We start from the raw sequence: 17364 nt of genomic DNA on the forward strand, positions 1-17364 counted from the left end.
ATCATTTACTATAAAAATTATGAGATTTCCATCACCATTTGAAGAATAAATCCAAGATTTGGTGGCAGAAGGCCCATAATTGCTATAAATTATAGTCCTATCATAAGATAAAGTAGGCCATCCTCCCAAGGAATCCTCAAGCTTTTTAGAACTCCTAGGGGGACACAGTATATTCTTTTAAAAAGACTATTCAAGGGCGGCTGAGTGGCTCAGTCAGTTAAGCATCTGACTTCAGCTCAGGTCATGATCTCGCGATCCATGAGTTCAAGCCCCGCATCGGGCTCTGTGCTGATAGCTCAAAGCCTAGAACCTGCTTCGGATTCTGTGTCTCCCTCTCTCTGCTCCTCCCCTGCTCAGACTCTGTCTCTTTCTCTCTCTCTCTCTCTCAAAAATAAAAAAAATTTTAAAAGACTATTCAAAATTATAAGAGTAAACAACAACAAAAGAATATATGTAAGAACACACTCAGTTCATTTATTTGCCTTATCAATCTTTACTAAGTACTATATACATCACAAAGGCACTCTATATTATTTTTTTTTTTAAGAGAGAGAGAGAGAGAGAGAGAGAGAAAGCAGGGGAGACAGAGAGAATCTTAAGCAGGCTCCATGCTCAGTGTTGAGCCCAACATGGGGCTCAATCCCACAATCATGATCTGAGCCAAAATCGAGTCAGACACTCAACTGACTGAGCCACCCAGAGCCCCAACACTCTATGTTACATTATCAATTGACTCTTTCTTATTATTTTTTTTAATACTAAGCTTCCTTCTAACTCAGTGTTCTACCTTCTATTCCTCAGATACCATGTAAAGAAAACCTACAGCACCTAAACATGGTTATATGGCTTAATGCAGCAATAATAGTTGTGTTTAGCAGGAGAAATTGGCCTGTAGCCTTTAATATGTTACGCTGTAGGGTGCCTAGGGGGCTCATTTGGTTAAGTGTCTGACTCTTGATTTCAGCTCAGGTCATAATCTCCTGGTTTGTGAGATCGAGCCCCACAGTGTGGAGCCTGCTAGGGATTCTCTTTCCCTCTCTCTGCTCCTTCCCTACTCACTCTCTCTTTCTTAAAATAAATAGACTTAAAAAATCAGATTGTTTAAAAAATAAAAATAAAATGATATGCCTCAATCTAGAGCCCAGTTTCTTCACATGCAAATTGAGGGAGATGAACTAGATCAGAAGGTTTCAAACTACACTCCATATAAAGAAGCTAAGAGTTCCAGGGAGGCATCTCAGGAACCACCACATAGGATGAAGTGAGAACTAGGCAAGCAGGGTTCCCAGAATGGCTCCTCGGCTTTGCTTTAACCAAATTAACTAAACCAAAATATATAGAGTTGACCCTTGAACAACATAGGGGTTAGGGCACTGACCCTGGTGCAGTCAAAGATCTACATGTAACTTTTGACTCCCCCAAAACTAACAGCCTACTGTTGGACCAGAGCCTCCCCAATTACGTTAACGGTTAACCCATATTTGGTATGTTATATGTATTACACACTGTATTCTTACACTAAAGCTAAAGAAAATATTAAGAAAATCATTAGAAAAGAAAATACACTTACAGTACTATACAGTTATTTATCAAAAATTTTCACATACAAGTAGACCAGTGCGGTTCAAACCCATATTGTTCAAGGGTCAACTGTATATCTTACTTAAAACACATAACTCTGATGTAGGTACTGTATTACCCTGACTTTACAGACAAGGAAAATGAAGCTTAGTGGCTACATAACTAAGAAAACAAAGCCAGCTTAAAAGTGCAAGTAGTCAGACTCCAGAATCTGAATTTTTAATTACCAGCTCACATCAAAGTACCATCATTTTAAGCTGTCTTATATAGGTATTCCCCACTTTTCAAAAGTTCACATTATACCACTTCACTTTTATAAAACATCTTCCTGTTTCCACTAACCAAAAGAAATCCAAAGAGAATTTCACTTTTATGAAAAAAAGGTGACAAGCAAAAACAGCCTTCAGCATTGGTTTTGCAGCAAGCTGTAACCCAAAGCATCACACATCCCAAAGCAGCAAGAATGGAACCATAAAGCTCCTTCCCTGGATATACACTCAGCATCAAGCCACCACAGCTTTGAACTGTGTGAGCATCTGTGATTTGTCTCAACTTACTCTGTGCATCCATTAGCAAGATGTGTCCTATGGTATCAGAAAAGCCTAAGAGATGGGGCGTCTCAGATGGGGTGGCTCAGTCAGTTAAGCATCTGACTTCGGCTCAGGTCACGATCATGGGCTCAAGCCCTGCTTTGGGCTCTGTGCTGACAGCTCAGAGCCTGGAACCTGCCTCGGATTCTGTGTCTCCCTCTCTCTGCCCCTCCCCTACTCGAGCTCTGTCTGTCTCTCTCTGTCTCAAAAATAAATAAACATTAAAAAAAAAATTTTTAAGCCTAAGAGAGATTATTTTTGGGGTCTGAAAATGCTTAAAAATTTTTCTGTATAAATTAATGGCAATTGCTTCTTCACTTTATACCATTTCAGCTTATGAAAGGTTTCACAGGAAAGCTCTATTCTGCATAACAGGGGAAACAAGTATATGGGTCATTCCTATAAGATTTCACTTAGCAAATACTTCCCTGCTTTTTTAAAAACAGCACTGATCAAAAAGAAACAAATGATGTCAAAGCCCTCTTTTCCAGCTCTAAAAATTCCATAGCCCTAAAATCCAATTTTATATAGAAGAGTTGGATAGATACCACTAAAGATTCAAAAGGTACAGGTCCATTACCCAAAAGGTTTTTAAACAAAAGTTACATTTTATTATCTTGGATCTGCAGATCCATTGCATCTGCATACTTAGGGCCCTATTTTTTTTTTTTAACTTTTTTAACGTTTATTTATTATTGAGAGACAGAGAGACACAGAGCATGAGCAGGGGAGGGGTAGAGAGAGGGAAGACAGAATCTGAAGTAGGCTCCAGGCTCTGAGCTGTCAGCACGGAGTCCCGTGTGGGGTTGGAACTCACGAACTGTGAGATCATGACCTGAGCTGAAGTCGGTTGCCTAACCAACTGAGCCACCCAGGTGCCCCAAAGGGCCCTATTTTTTATGGGGGAAAAGAAACCAAGTCCTTAAACATTAAAGATAAACTACCGAAATATTTAATTAGGTAACAGCCAAAAAAGGAATCTCAATCTCTTCAAAACACTGAAATTATAATTACTTAATGCACACTGCAGTCACGATAAATTCTGGGTCATTAACCTTATCTGGGCGCTCAAAACTGCCTGACAATGTTACTATGATATCCATGTTGGCACTCTCACTCTCCATACAACCATTTCAAAGATTCCCCTCTGATGTTCTCAACTGCCAACAGTCTGCTCCCTACTCTCAGAAAAGCACCTCACTTCCTTATTCTCAATGAAAACTGAAGCCATCAGAGGGGACCTGCTGCACTTTCCTGATATCCAACAAAAATTCCCGCCCCTGCCCTGTCAAAATAGAAGCTGCTACAGGTCCTAGATCTGGTATCTTTATCTGGGCTTTAGATTCTGTCCTCTCAAATCTAGTCAAAGGCTTTTTCTATAATCTCCTCTCAGTCATGTCTCAAACCTCTTTCATTTTCCAGGGCTCCTTCCCATCAACATGTAACATGTTTGAGGCTCTCCCAATTTTAAACAAGACCAAAATTAAAAACCCACTAGCCCCACCTTCCACTCCAATTCTCTAATTCCTCAGCTCCCATTCATGCCTCAACTACATGCATTCTGGTTTATGTCCTCACTAAAATTACCAACAGATATGCTTCAGGCTTTACCTTACTTGTTCTCTCAGCATTATTTGAAATTATGGACTATTCCACTCTCATTTCCATGGCTTAATTTATAATTTACCACCTGTACATGAATCACATATATATTGGGGGAAGGAGGGAGAAAGAGATAACAAACCTTGCTAAGCGCCAGACCTACAATTGGGCTACATCTGCATATCCAACTGCTTAACGTGTCTGTCTCATCACTCTCCAACTCAGCAATTCAAATCTTAACTCATCTTTCCCCTGATATTCTAGCCTCTCACCATACTCCTTCTCCAGAGTTCTTCAGAGGATGCACCACTCTCTAACAAGCTGCACAAACCATGATCTGAAACTCAGATCTGAGTTTTTTCTCAACCCTCACATCCAATCAACTGCCAATCATAACAATTCTGCCTTCTAAATACAGTATCTCCTAAATCTATTCACTTCTCCATCATCGGTGCCATCACCTAGTTAGTGCAGGCCATTATCCCTCTCCTATATCATCCCAACCATCTCCCAACCTAACTTTCTCCCCTTCAATCCATTCCTCTCAGTGAGCTTTCCATGACATAAATCTAGCCTGTTATTCCTCTGCTTAAAACACATTAATTGCTTCCTGTCTCCTTAGGATATGGTAAACTAGACTCTCTGTTGGCTTATCAGGCATTTATTTTATGGTGTGATCTACCTCTCTAGCCATATATCCTCTCTCCGTTTATACCTTATTTTCAGATACTTGAACTTGCCTGCTCTCTCTGACCTCCAGCCTTCCCTCACATTGTTCCCTCTACCTAGAGGACCTCTTCCCTTCTTACCTGGTTAGCTTCCAATCATCCTTAAGTTTTCTGCTTAAATGCCAATCCTTCCAAGAAGCCTTAGTACAGAGCAGTGGTAAACATACAGGCTCTGGAGCCACCCTGCCTGGGTTTGAATTCCACCTCCACCATAACTTCTCTGTGTCTCAATTGCCTGATCATAAAATGGAGATGATAATAATAATAACCTCACAGAGTTGTTGTGAGGATTGAATTATTTGGAATAGTGGCTGGAACATAATAAATGCTCAATGAATGTTAGCTATACACAAAAGCTTTCTTTGGTTCTCCTTGGACTAGTTAACTTTGTTAGCACCAACACAGTACACTGAATTGCCTCCCTTATAGCACTTATCACACTTGATTATACTAACTAGATTATTTTGTCTTCCCCACTTGATTTTGAGTACAGGGGCCATGTCTGATTTTCTTATCACTATAACCCTAGCTTCTACTTCAGTATCTAGCACAAAGGAAATATCCAATAAATGAACTGAACATTGATTTTAAAAACCTCTTCATCAGGGCACCTGGGTGGCTTAGTTAAGCATCTGACTCTTGATTTCTGGTCAGGTCATGATCTCACAGTTGTGAGATCAATCCCTGCATGGGGTCTGTGCTAGACTTGAAGCCTGCTTAAGATTTTCTCTCTCCCTCTCCCTCTGTCCCTCCCCTACTCATGTTCTCCCTGTCTCTTAAAACAAAAACTCCTCTTCAGCAAAAGAATGAGATGACAACCCAAAGACTGGGAGAAAAATATTTGCAAATGACATATCTGATAAAAAGATATCTAAAAGAACACAAAGAGCTCTTAAAAATTCAACAATAAGAAACAAATTGGTTTTTATACATGGGCAAAATATCTGAACACCTCACCAAGAAGATATATAGATGGTAAATAAGCACATATAAAGATGTTCAACATCATGTCTCACTAGGGAATTGCAAATTAAAACAAAAATGAGATACTACTGCATATACTATTAGAATAATGAAAATCCAGGGGTGCCTGGGTGGCTCAGTCAAGTTGGGCATCCGACTTCAGCTCAGGTCATGATCTCACGGTTCATGCGTTCGGGCCCCACGTCAAATTCGATGCTGACAGCTCAAAGCCTGGAGCCTGCTTCAGATTCTGTTTCTCCCTCTCTCTCTCTGCCCCTTCCCTGATCGTGATCTGGCTCTCTTTCTCTCTCTCAAAAATAAACATTAAAAAAAAAATTAGAATAGCAAAAATCCAAAACGCTGACAATACCAAATGCTGGTGAGGATGTGGAGCAACAGGAACTCTGGGAGAAATTAAAAATTGTACAGCCACTTTGGAATATGGCAGTTTTTCACAAAACTAATATATTCTTGTCATACAGTCCAACAGTCACACTCCTTAGTATTTACCCAAATGAGCTAAAAAATTACTTACACACAAAAACCTAAACATGGATGTCTATAGCAGGTTTATTCATAATTGCCAAAACTTGACAGCAACCAAAATGTCCTTCAGTAGGTGAATGGATAAATAAACTGTAATTCATCCAGAAAACAGAATATTCAGCACTTAAAAAAAAAAAAAAAAGGTGCGATCAGGCCAAAAAAAGGCTATATACTATACAGTTTCACTCAGATGACATGCTGGAAAGGCAAAGCTATGGAGACAGTGAAAAGATCAGTAGTTGCCAGGGGGTGGGGGCAGGGAGGTAAGAGGGAAATAAGCAGAGCACAGTAGATTTTAGGGCATTGAAACCATTCTTTACAATACTATAATGATGTATACATGCCACTGTACATTTGTCAAATGAATGTATAGAATCAATTGGAACAAAAGTACCACTCTGGTGTAGGATGTTAATAGTGAGAGGCTAGGGAGGGGGTAGGGATGGGTGGGGAGTCATATATAGGAACTTTCTGTAGTTTCTCCTCAATTTTGCTGTGAGTCTAAAACTGCTCCCCCATATAGTCTTTTTTTTCCAAATAAGTCTATTTTTTAAAAAATCTTCTGTTGCTTTAAAAACATCCTTTAAACACTTCTACTGTATACACTGAGCTATAGAAATCAATTTTAAGACTCTAGATCAGCCTTTCTCCAAAGTTGCTCATCTGAGCCAGAGAAAATCTAAATGACTGTTGTCTTAATTCTCCCAAGAATGAACACAGACAGTTAGGACCATTCTAGATACATAGGTGAGTAAGTTAATTCACTGCATACAGTGGATGCTTTAGATGCTTGTTGCCACCTTACAATCATATCTTCCTTCTGTGTGTGTAAATGTGGAAGAAGTTTTCCGGGGGGTACTCCTGGAAACAACATCTATGAGACATCAAGGAAACAGGACTGAGCAGTGGAAGAAGCTAAACCGAAACACTGTGATGCAGTCACAACAAAGATCTCAGTTGATCTCACAAGGAGGCCTGAAGCTATGCAGGCCCTTCAGGGTCATACAGAATTGAAGCCAGGGTGCTACAGATACTCCTTTTCACGAGGTGTCATTACTCCAGACTATTTTTTCTTAATTTCCAGGGTTCCTTCAGCATGTTCCACCTTACCTTAGACAAAATTCACATGGACTTTCAATTTTGTTTTGTTTTGAACGATCAAACTGTTTCTAGTTTCTGTTTCTGTTTCTAGTTCAAGCCTGGAAACAATCCATATTAAAAACCAAGATATCTAATAAGAACACATACAATATGAACAGAATTAAAATACTAAATAAGTGATCTAAGATAGACAAAACTCAAAAATGACGTTTTTTGTCTAAAGAAAATCTTTTCCTCTTACTATTAATTCATCACTCAAAAACAACTGTAAAGCACCTCAGTTTACAATTTCAGATATCCTTTCAGAATTTCTCCAGCCCCCCAACTAGATTAATCCTGCCATTTTGTTCCCCAAATACCCTATACAACTTTCTGTTACAATGATTATACTTAAAATAATGTGTTCAATGTCTTTCTTCCCTTATCTATTCATACCATGTGGGCAAGAATTAGGTCTGTCTTGTTCTCCACTGTGAATTTAGTACCTACCTTTGTGCCTGGCACACAGCAGATATTCAATGAATGTTTAGTGACTAAATGAAGTTTCCCCAAAATGATAAAAAAACTAAAAAGCAACTCTTTGTATCTCACTGGTAACTTAATTACCTAAGAACTTACATGTGTACCTACCAAGAACAGTATATAAACTTGTTAAATCACTACCCATCATGCTCTTAGAAAACTTACCAAGATTACTGACTAAAATTAGTTTAAGTAATAAAATGTGAGTTTTCTTCTGTATACCAACTACATACCCTCATAGAGTTGACTGGCCTTTATGAGAGAGTACAATTTTTTAGGGCAGGGCTTAAAAGGGTTCCACCCTTTCAGAGACAAACTTCTTGAAAATGATATCTGTAAGCACCAACTACTGCCTCATCTCTCTGTCTCCTTTACTCGCAGCAAACCGACTTTCATTTCCACCACAACACTGAATCCAATCTCTTCAAAGTCACTGACAACCTCGTTATGAGTAAGTCCAATGGAAATATTTTGGTCCTTCTCTTATTCAACCTTAACAATTATGACACTGCTTTTGATTTTTTCAGTCTTTTAGGAGCAACCAAGGAGATTTACTGCTTAAGAGTTCCTGCTGAACATAGACAAACTCTATGTTCATGTAGTAAACTACCACAAGTCTTAGAAGAAAAAAAAGGTAGAATCTAACTCCCTTACAAACCCACTCAAAACCTAAAGTAGTAAGAATAATTTAGCCTAGGGGCACCTGGGTGGCTCAGTCGGTTGAGCGTCCGACTTCGGCTCAGGTCATGATATCACAGTCTGTGGGTTCAAGCCCCGCATCCGGCTCTGTGCTGACAGCTCAGAGCCTGGAGCCTGTTTCTGATCCTGTGTCTCCGTCTCTCTCTGTCCCTCCCCCACTCTCACTTTGTCTCAGTCTGTCTCTCAAAAATAAATAAATGTAAAAAAAAAAATGTTTTTAAATAATAACTTAGCCTACTACCCCCCCCCCCCACCATCTTTGCGAACTAAGTGGGATATGGGGAAGGGGAAGGGGAATGTGAGGGTCTTTTTACTTCTTAACTCAAAAATAAAAAGGCATGAGGGGTGCCTGGGTGGCTCAGTCGGTTACGCGTCCAACTTCGGCTCAAGGCGTGATCTCGTGATCCGTGAGTTCGGGCCCCACGTCGGGCTCTGTGCTGATAGCGCAGAGCCTGGAACCTGTTTCAGATTCTGTGTCTCCTTCTCTCTCTCTGACCCTCCCCCATTCATGCTCTGTCTCTCTCTGTCTCAAAAATAAATAAACGTTAAAAAAAATAATAAATTTAAAAAAAGGCATGAATAATCTATACAATCTTTACAAGTTCTAATGCAAAAGATAAATAATATATAATTAAAGTCAACTATCCCTATTTTAACATACATTTTGTAATAATAAAATGTATATTACATTTCTGTACTTAAATAACTTACTTTAACCTCTTTAGTAATAAAATATGATAGCTTTTAATCATGACTAGAAATGTCATATGACATTGATTATAATATTAAAAACACACTCAATTTACTTCACTTTTAAAACAGACAAGACCCTTGGTAGACACATTGGCAAGCAGCATAATTTTATGGAATTCACCTTATACAATAAATCTTTTAGAACTCCATCAAAATTGGCTCTCTTTCTTCTTTCAAAAGAAATTAAAATTTGCATGCAAATTATAGAGTTCAATCTCATTTGTCAATGCTAGGCCATGGACTCTGAAAAATGTCATGTTCCTTCATACCAGTTTCATAGCTTCTGAATCATAGATTGTTATGCCTTCCATCTAGTAATGAATACAAAAACAGGACACTCAATTGACCTTGAGAAGTGTTGCTTCACTCTCCACATAAAGTATTTGTCTGGTATCTTATTAGTCAACAAATCAATTTCAAATGCAAATGAATATAAAATAATACTCATAATTCAGATTAACTTCCTTGTAAGAATGTTAATTGCAAATGCCTAACCCTCTTTTTTTTCCCCTACCTATTTCCCTCTTAATGTGTTCTCTAAGCTCCTTATTGCAGATGTAAAATACCACCTTCATTAAACAGATGACATTGAGGAGCCCCCCAAAGATGAAGGAATTTGCTCAAGGGCACAAATCAGGTCAACCCTGGAAAGAGAACTTGAATACCAAATGCAAGTCATTTGACTTACATTCTAACAGTTTAAGGCATCCCCCCCCCCCCCTTTTTTTAATTCCAGTAACAAACAGGGTCATCTGGGTGGCTCAGTTGGTTAAGCTTTCAGCTCTTGATTTAGGCTTAGGTCATGATCCCATGGTCATGGGATCGCACCCCATATCAGGCTCCACACTGAGTGTAGAGCCTGCTTGAAGTTTCATTCTTTGTCCCTCCCTCTCTGTCCCTCCCCACCTCTCTCTCAAAATAAATAAACATTAAAAAAATTTTAATTGCAGTAAAAAAACATAACATTTATCATATTAATCATTTTTAAGGGTATAGTTAGCTTTATACACATTGTTAACAGTTTAAGATAATCTTTTAATAGATTAACTTTATTAGTAAAAATATAGTTTTGTGGAAACATATCTTCCAAAATAACTCATGGTTGGCTACAGAACTATTTTTTTTTTTTTAATTCCAAGAGTACAGATTTCACAAAAGCTATCTGACTTTATGACATTGTAAGTAAACAGAGCATAAATAAACAGAAGTCCCATGAAGGTACTCCCACTTTAGAAATACAAAACAACTTAAAAGCATCAAAAAATGTAAGAGTAGTAATGGATTATAACCTACTAAATAAAGGATCCATGATAAATACAAAAATAAGCAAGAAGAAAATATTCTTCCTTATAACAGAATATAATAAATGTAGAAGGAATCATGGAATTAGAAAAATTACCATTTACATCATAGTAATATCTCAACATCAACAGGTGATGAGAAACAGGAGACTCACATAATCTCAACGTATCTAATTTTAACAAATTGTTAAAAATCACAAAGGGAGAAGTAGTAACTTGAGAGTGGAAAAACCTGGTGAACAACACTTTATGCAAGTAATTAAAGTCAACGTCACCAATAATGAGATAAATTAACATTATGAGCCGCCTGACAAGATGCACTGAAAACACAGTATCACTTCTGTGATACTCCTGCCAAAATCTAATCATGAGGAAACACCAGACAAACCTAAATAGAGACAGTCAACAACAACAAAAAAGGCCTGTACTCTTCAAAAAATGTCAATGCCATCAAAGCCAAAGAAAGGCTGAGGAGCTTTTCTAACAAAGACTAAAGATACAAGAAAACTAAATGTAAGGCATGATTCTCAAGGACCCTAGACCAAATTGCCAGAAAAACTGTTAAAAATGATATTAAAAAAAAAAAAAAAATTAAAAAAAAAAAAAATTTAAAAAAAATGGGGCGCCTGGATGGCGCAGTCGGTTAAGCGTCCGACTTCAGCCAGGTCACGATCTCGCGGTCCGTGGGTTCGAGCCCCGCGTCAGGCTCTGGGCTGATGGCTCGGAGCCTGGAGCCTGTTTCCGATTCTGTGTCTCCCTCTCTCTCTGCCCCTCCCCCGTTCATGCTCTGTCTCTCTCTGTCCCAAAAATAAATAAAAAACGTTGAAAAAAAAATTAAAAAAAAAAAATGATATTAATATGACAATTGGCAGTGTTTGCATGTCTGCAGATTAGACAACAGTATTTTATCGTTGTTAAAACTGCCTGACGTTGCCAATTTTACCATGGAAATGAAAGGTGAGCCTCCTTGTTTTTAGAAAATACACACTGACTTACTTGGGAATAAGTGGTAATATCTGCAACATATTCTCAATTAGTCCAGAAAAATAATAGTAAGTATATAGGAAAAGAGATAAAGCAAATATGTCAAACTGTTAATGCTGGTGAAACTGAAAGGATTTTGAGAATTATGTACACTATTCTTATAACTTTCCTCTAAGTCTTAAATTATTTCAAAATTTAAAAAGTTAAATATGTATGTGTATGTATGGATCCATTTTAGAAGTGTTCCCACCACTTCCTTAGATTCTTGAAATTCAACTCTGAAGCATTCTTATGACTTTAGAGCAACTACTCTATTTAGCTTGACTTCAAATTCTCAAAATAAGTCAAGGTCAAACTCTTCGGCAAACCACAATAAAGATTTGGAAATACCAAGTATGCACACTGGCAAACTGTGTTGACAAGAAGAATCACTTAAGCTAATCATTCCATTTTTTCCATGAGATCTACAAAACATCTGAGTCCTAAATTGCCCCCACTAAAATTATTTCACTTATGCCAGACTCCTAACTTGTCCACAAAACTACCTTCTAATTACTGCATAGCTATTTTTCTGCCAGTCTGGCTCTGATACCTGGAGTTTTCCCAAATTCACAACTGTAACTTGTTTATGTCTAGATCTTCTGAGGAAAAAAAAATCTCCTGGGAGAAAACTGAACAGCAACCTGAAGGATGGGGATTTGAACTTTTTCACAGAGTAGAGGGGCATGCAGGATTTTTCTTTTCTTTTCTTTTCTTGTTCTTTTCTTTCTTTTCTTTTTTTTTTTTTTTTTTAATGAAACAAAGAATACACAAGAAAAGAGCCTACAGACATCTAGGAATATTGCCAACTATGTCTCAGGGAGAAAAATCCCAGTGGTGGATGTGAAAATATCCATGCATAAAACAAACTATAGAAAAAGTAAAAAACGTCCATAACGTTTCTGACCCAATTTAGCAATCTTGTTTTTCACTTAACCTAACTGTAACTTAGAAAACTTACAGAACCCACAATATAAATTGTTACTTGACTTGTAATCAGTCAACCTCCAAATACGGTTGTCCCCATAGCATAAAGACAAAAATATATTTTCTGTCAGTGTTTCTCACGGGAGAAGAGAAAAATGTGGTGAACTCTTGATTTGTCACTAAGGAAAGCACCAAAAACTTACCATTACCAATAGTTCCCTGGCTATTTAACCAACAATCTACTGTATAAAAAGACGCCTGCCTTATAAAACTGGCTTAAAGCTGTGAAACTGGATGACTGACTTTACACTACAATCCCCTAAACTCAGCACTGCCCCATAAATCAGAGAGCAGAGCAAGTTCTTAAAACACGGCCCTTAACCCCGGAGCCCCCCAGCGCTTGGCTGTGAGTGGATTCCAGCAGCCCCTACGCGCCCAGAGAAAATGTTTTAATTCTTCCAGAAATGTTGGCTTCCAGGTGAATTCAGGTTTTAAACTCTTTCCAAGAGGCCATCCCAGCAGCGACATTTTCCTTCCTCAGGTAAAGATTCCCGGGACGCAGCTGCCCACTCCCGCCAAACTGGAGAACCTGGCGGCCTGGCAGAATGCGGAGTAAATCCGGAAGGTTCAAGAGGGGCTGGGAAACAGAGGCGCGGCTTCATACTCTGGGTCACCCTGACCTCTGACCTCGGCCACCCCGCGGTCCACCGGGAAGGAGTCAAGGGCAGGCCCTAGAACTTCGGGCCTGAGGCACAGACCGTGCTGGGCCTGCCTGCGTTAAGGCTGGTCAGGTCTGTGGAAGACTATGACCTTCGCCACGGCACTCACAGGGGCAGTACACTGAGGATGGGCCGTCATCGGGCTCTGCCTTTCCCTCCAGGACTCACCGCCCGCCGGAGCTGCCCTGGAGCCGCCGCTCGGAACATGGTCTCTATTCCCGTCCGCCTAGAAGCACCGTCAGTCTCACGGCCTCCGGTAGCCTAACCAAGCAGCGCCGCCTCTGCGAGTCACTGTAACGCTCGCGAGACGCGCTAACGAGAGCGGAAACGGCTCAAGGGAAGAGCGAGAGCTCACGGTTTCTGTCTGCCCATTGGGCAGTCGCGCAACCAACGGGGATGGCGGAAAGTTAGGGACTGGGCTTGGAAGTAGGGCAAAGGTGAGGCTCGGGTGAAGTGCAGCGGCTGAATGGCTGGCGGAGCTGGTGAACTACCAGCGACAGTGGTGGCCCAGAATGCCTCTCAGCCCCACAGTGGGCAACGTTCTGAAAGTGAACTTTCACCCTGAGCTGATGACGTCAGTCTCCTGGCTGCTAGCCCTCTGGATGAAGTCCCCCCTCCCCCGCCCAGTTATTTTTTTGTTTGCTTTTTTATTCACGCATGTCAACGCTCCACCGGTAACGTGCTAAACACATTTTCCAGGTCAGGGGAATATAATAAAAGGATGCATAAGAAGTTGACCTCACCAGACTCTGAAGGAAACATACGAATTTCTTATTACGGAAAGAGGGATTCACCGAAGTGATGATGTTTGAGCTAGGTTCTGGAGGAAAGAACCGTGTGGGCAAAAACCAGGAAGGAACGTGAGGTGAAGACTCAAGGACAGAGGCAGAACTTTGTGTGCTGGCTGTAAAAGGAGGCAGGATGGCTGGAGATACAACTGGAACAGTAGTTGGGGAAAGCCTTGAATTTGGGGAATTGGGGCCGACCCTGGCCTTCTCCCCTTCCCTGGCCTTATCCTCTTCCTCTCCTCTTCTCCTCTACCTGTCCTTGGGCACCCCACCCACGTCCTGGCTTCAGTGCTGTTGGTGCCAAATCTCTCCTGACCTTTGGATCCACATATCCACCAATCTACTTGGACATCTCCACAGGATGTCCCTCAACATCTCAAACCCACATGTACACAATTGACAACATCCCCCTCCAGATTTGATTCTCCTGTACTCCCCTTTTCAGCACATGCTTTCCACCTCCACCCAACTGCTCAAGCAAGAAACCTAGGGACCATACTTGACTCCTTTCTCCCCTTTATCCACTTACCCTATCAGTCATTAAGTTCTAGTGATTCCTCTCCCACATAGCTCCCAAACCCATCTAGGACTCTTTTCTACCCCTCTCCGTGTCTGGATGGTTACAGTTGCCTTCTCACTGTTCTCCCACCTTCTAGTCTTCTCCACCCTCCAATCCATCTCCCATTGCAACCAAAAGACTCTTTCAAAAAGGTAAATTGGTGATATTACTCCCTTGTTGAATATACTTCCGTGACTCCCCATTGGCTTTTAGGATAAAATGCAAACCCCTTAATATAACTTATGAGCCCTTTGTGAGCTCATCCTTCCCTTTCTCTTGAGCCTTGTCTTTCCCCTCCCTCTCATCCCCCATGGCCATAAAGAACTATCCTCCATGCCCTACCCCCTCTGCCTCCCCACTCTTCTTCCTCACTCTCCCTTTACTCCTTTAACTGTTTAATACCTATTCATTCTTGAAATTTCATCTTGGAAACTCCTCCCCCCACCAACTCTGAATTGGATACCTCTCCCATGTGCCCCTATTTTCCCCTTTATTGGTAATTGTCACATGGGTTGTAATGACCTGGTTACTTGTCTGTCTCATCCATCTGACTGTATGTCCTACCTTTTTTTAATTATTGTGTCTTCAACAGTGTCTGGCTCATAGTAAGCATTCAGTCAGTATTTGTTGGATGAATCCAACAAACCAATCAATGACTTACTAAAAAGGTCTGAACTTTACCATGACACTTTTAAGCAGGGGAGTCATATGTTCAGAAATGGTCTCAATTCCCAATTTATCAACAACCTTTCCATCCTGGTGAAGTCTAATACATCCCATTGGCTCTACCTTCAGATGATGCCTAGAATCCAACAACTTCTACCAACACCTCTTTATTTATTCCTCTACCACTACACCGTCCCTATTTCTATCACCTGGATCATTCAGGAGCCTCCTAACTGTTCTTTCTGTTTATCCCCTTGCCTCCTGAAGTCTCTTCTCCAAATAGCAAACTGATTGTGTCCTCTGCTCAAAACCCTGTTCTATCACCGTGCCCCAGACATAGGCCTTGCTGCTCTTGAATTCACCAAGAGGCTCTCATCTCAGGGCTTTGCACTTTGGTTGTTCCTTCTGCCTGAAATCTCTTTCCTGGGGATCCAGAAGGCTCTTTTCATCACTTCTCTAAGGTCTGTGCCCAAAAGCTACATTTCCAGAAAGGCCAGCCTTGGCCACTCTAGATAAAATAGCCTCCTTCCCTCATGTTTGATTTTTCTGTTTGGCATTTGTCACCACCTAACAGGATGCACATTTTTGTTCATTTGTTTATTGTTGATCTGCTTCCATGGGAATGTAAGTTCCCTGGGCAAGAACACTGAGTCAACAAATATTCTAAGGGGCCTGTGCTCAGTGTTTGCTCTGCCTCTTCCCCACCTCTACTCCACCTTTAACACTCAGCTCAAGTGACATTTCTTCTGTAAGGTCTTCCCTGATCTTCCAGGATAAATGAATCCTTCCCTCTTCTTCATCCTCCTGGTTCTGCGAACAAGGACTCAGCTTGAACATACGTTGCAACCACTGAGACCATGTCTGTGCCCATGAGTAGACTCGGGCCATTGGATGACCCCAGTGAATCTATATGTGGGAAGGACAATGCAGTATTCCATTTATCACTGCATTTGCCTCCCAGTCTGGTCCCCCACTGGACTCATATCTGAGTTCTGTGGAAGTGTAAGGAAAAGTGAAGAGTACTTTAAGTAAAAACTGAAAGGGACTAAATACAATGTTTAAAAAATGGTACACAAATTAACCTCCTTCATGCCCTCCCCCCATGAGAAAGCAAAACAGAAAAGGAGGGAGAACATTCCCTAGCCCCACACCACAGGACAGCTTTGTCACCTCCCAGGCTCCAGTGAATCAGCAGCATCTGTGCCAGCAGAAGGGCAATACCCATGGATCAGGATGATTTCTGGAAGAGCAGAGCCAGAAGAGAGGTAAAGGCAGAAAACTGCCAAAGTCTGCGATAACTGACCAGACCTGCTCATGAGCACACATGAGATGCTCCCTGGGGGGTTTCAGGGGGAGTGTGGAGGAGTTCCATATTTACATGGAGGTCAAGTACTACCAAAACGTGAACACTAAAACATTTATATTAGCGCAATTTCTGTATACATGTTTGGGTGTCTGTTTTTCCCACTAATTTATGAGCTGCTTTGGTGGTAAGACCCATGGTTTTTATTATCTGGTTCATGTTTGTGGAGGTTTAGTGAGTGTTAATAGAAATGTTTGTCCAAAGAGAAAAGGAAGGAAGAAATGGGTGGGGGAAGGGAGGGTGGATTTGCCACAGTCAACCCTAGAAGACAACACTCCAGTCTATTTTGGAAAACACCTCACTGTCTTTTTTCTTCTCCACAGGCCAGTTTCAGTAGAGCTCCTCCAGAATTCCTGATGGAAACTTAGAAGATGAGCATTAGTGGGACGAACTACAGCCCCAATTACTGTTCCTGTCCAGGGGCCACAACTAGTACTCATTGCCTCCTTCATTGTTTTCAATCCTAAATTCTCCTCACCCTCAGTTAGCATCTCCTCTGGTCTCAGTGGCTTACCTGAGGATATGAGCCCTGACCACCATGCCTTCTCAGGCCGAGGTCGCTGCACTTGTCCCCTTATTGTCAAAATTGAGCAAGAGAGTACTGAGAAGCATTCAAACTGGCCAAGATGATGATTCTCCTTCTTGCCTGTTGGTCCCTGCTAACAAGGTGCCCAAAGTGCTCAGGTAGTAGCTATAGCGTATAGATCAATAGTACTCTTGCTGTATCCTCTGGTGGAAGATTCCCCCTCGGGGACAAATATCTCTAACCCTGCAGAGTCCAGAGTTGTGAGAGTTGGAAGCTCAAATTCCACAGGTGCCCACTGAGAGTGATGGTAGTAGGTCCCTCCTGATTCTACCCCTTGGTTCCTGGGTCCATGAATTCTTCTGAGTGGGGACACGGCACCATATGAAAGTCTTTGATTCAAGATGTAC

The 17364-nt window shown here is 40.9% G+C and overlaps 1 protein-coding gene and 1 long non-coding RNA gene across 4 annotated transcripts in view; one reads left to right on the forward strand and one right to left on the reverse strand.

The window, feature by feature from the left end:
- Window positions 1-13363, reverse strand: part of ETFA (electron transfer flavoprotein subunit alpha) — an 82365-nt gene extending 69002 nt beyond the window's left edge. The window contains exon 1 of one of the 3 annotated variants that reach the window (XM_019441354.2): window positions 13224-13363. In XM_019441354.2, the coding sequence (XP_019296899.1) occupies window positions 13224-13262 (39 nt within the window). In that variant the 5' untranslated portion in view covers window positions 13263-13363. Of the gene's footprint in view, window positions 1-13164 lie in introns of all 3 variants that reach the window. The other 2 variants (XM_019441351.2, XM_019441352.2) reach the window with 2 other exon arrangements.
- A 613-nt stretch (window positions 13364-13976) lies between these two features.
- On the forward strand, window positions 13977-17130 carry LOC109262639 (uncharacterized). The gene is made up of 3 exons (XR_002077852.2): window positions 13977-14554; window positions 16246-16333; window positions 16755-17130. It is a non-coding gene; the product is annotated as an uncharacterized LOC109262639 (long non-coding RNA).
- The last annotated feature ends 234 nt before the right edge of the window (window positions 17131-17364 follow it).

This window comes from Panthera pardus, unplaced genomic scaffold (genome assembly GCF_024362965.1).
Source record: "Panthera pardus isolate Hobbes unplaced genomic scaffold, ASM2436296v1 HiC_scaffold_24, whole genome shotgun sequence".
Lineage (NCBI taxonomy): Eukaryota > Metazoa > Chordata > Mammalia > Carnivora > Felidae > Panthera > Panthera pardus.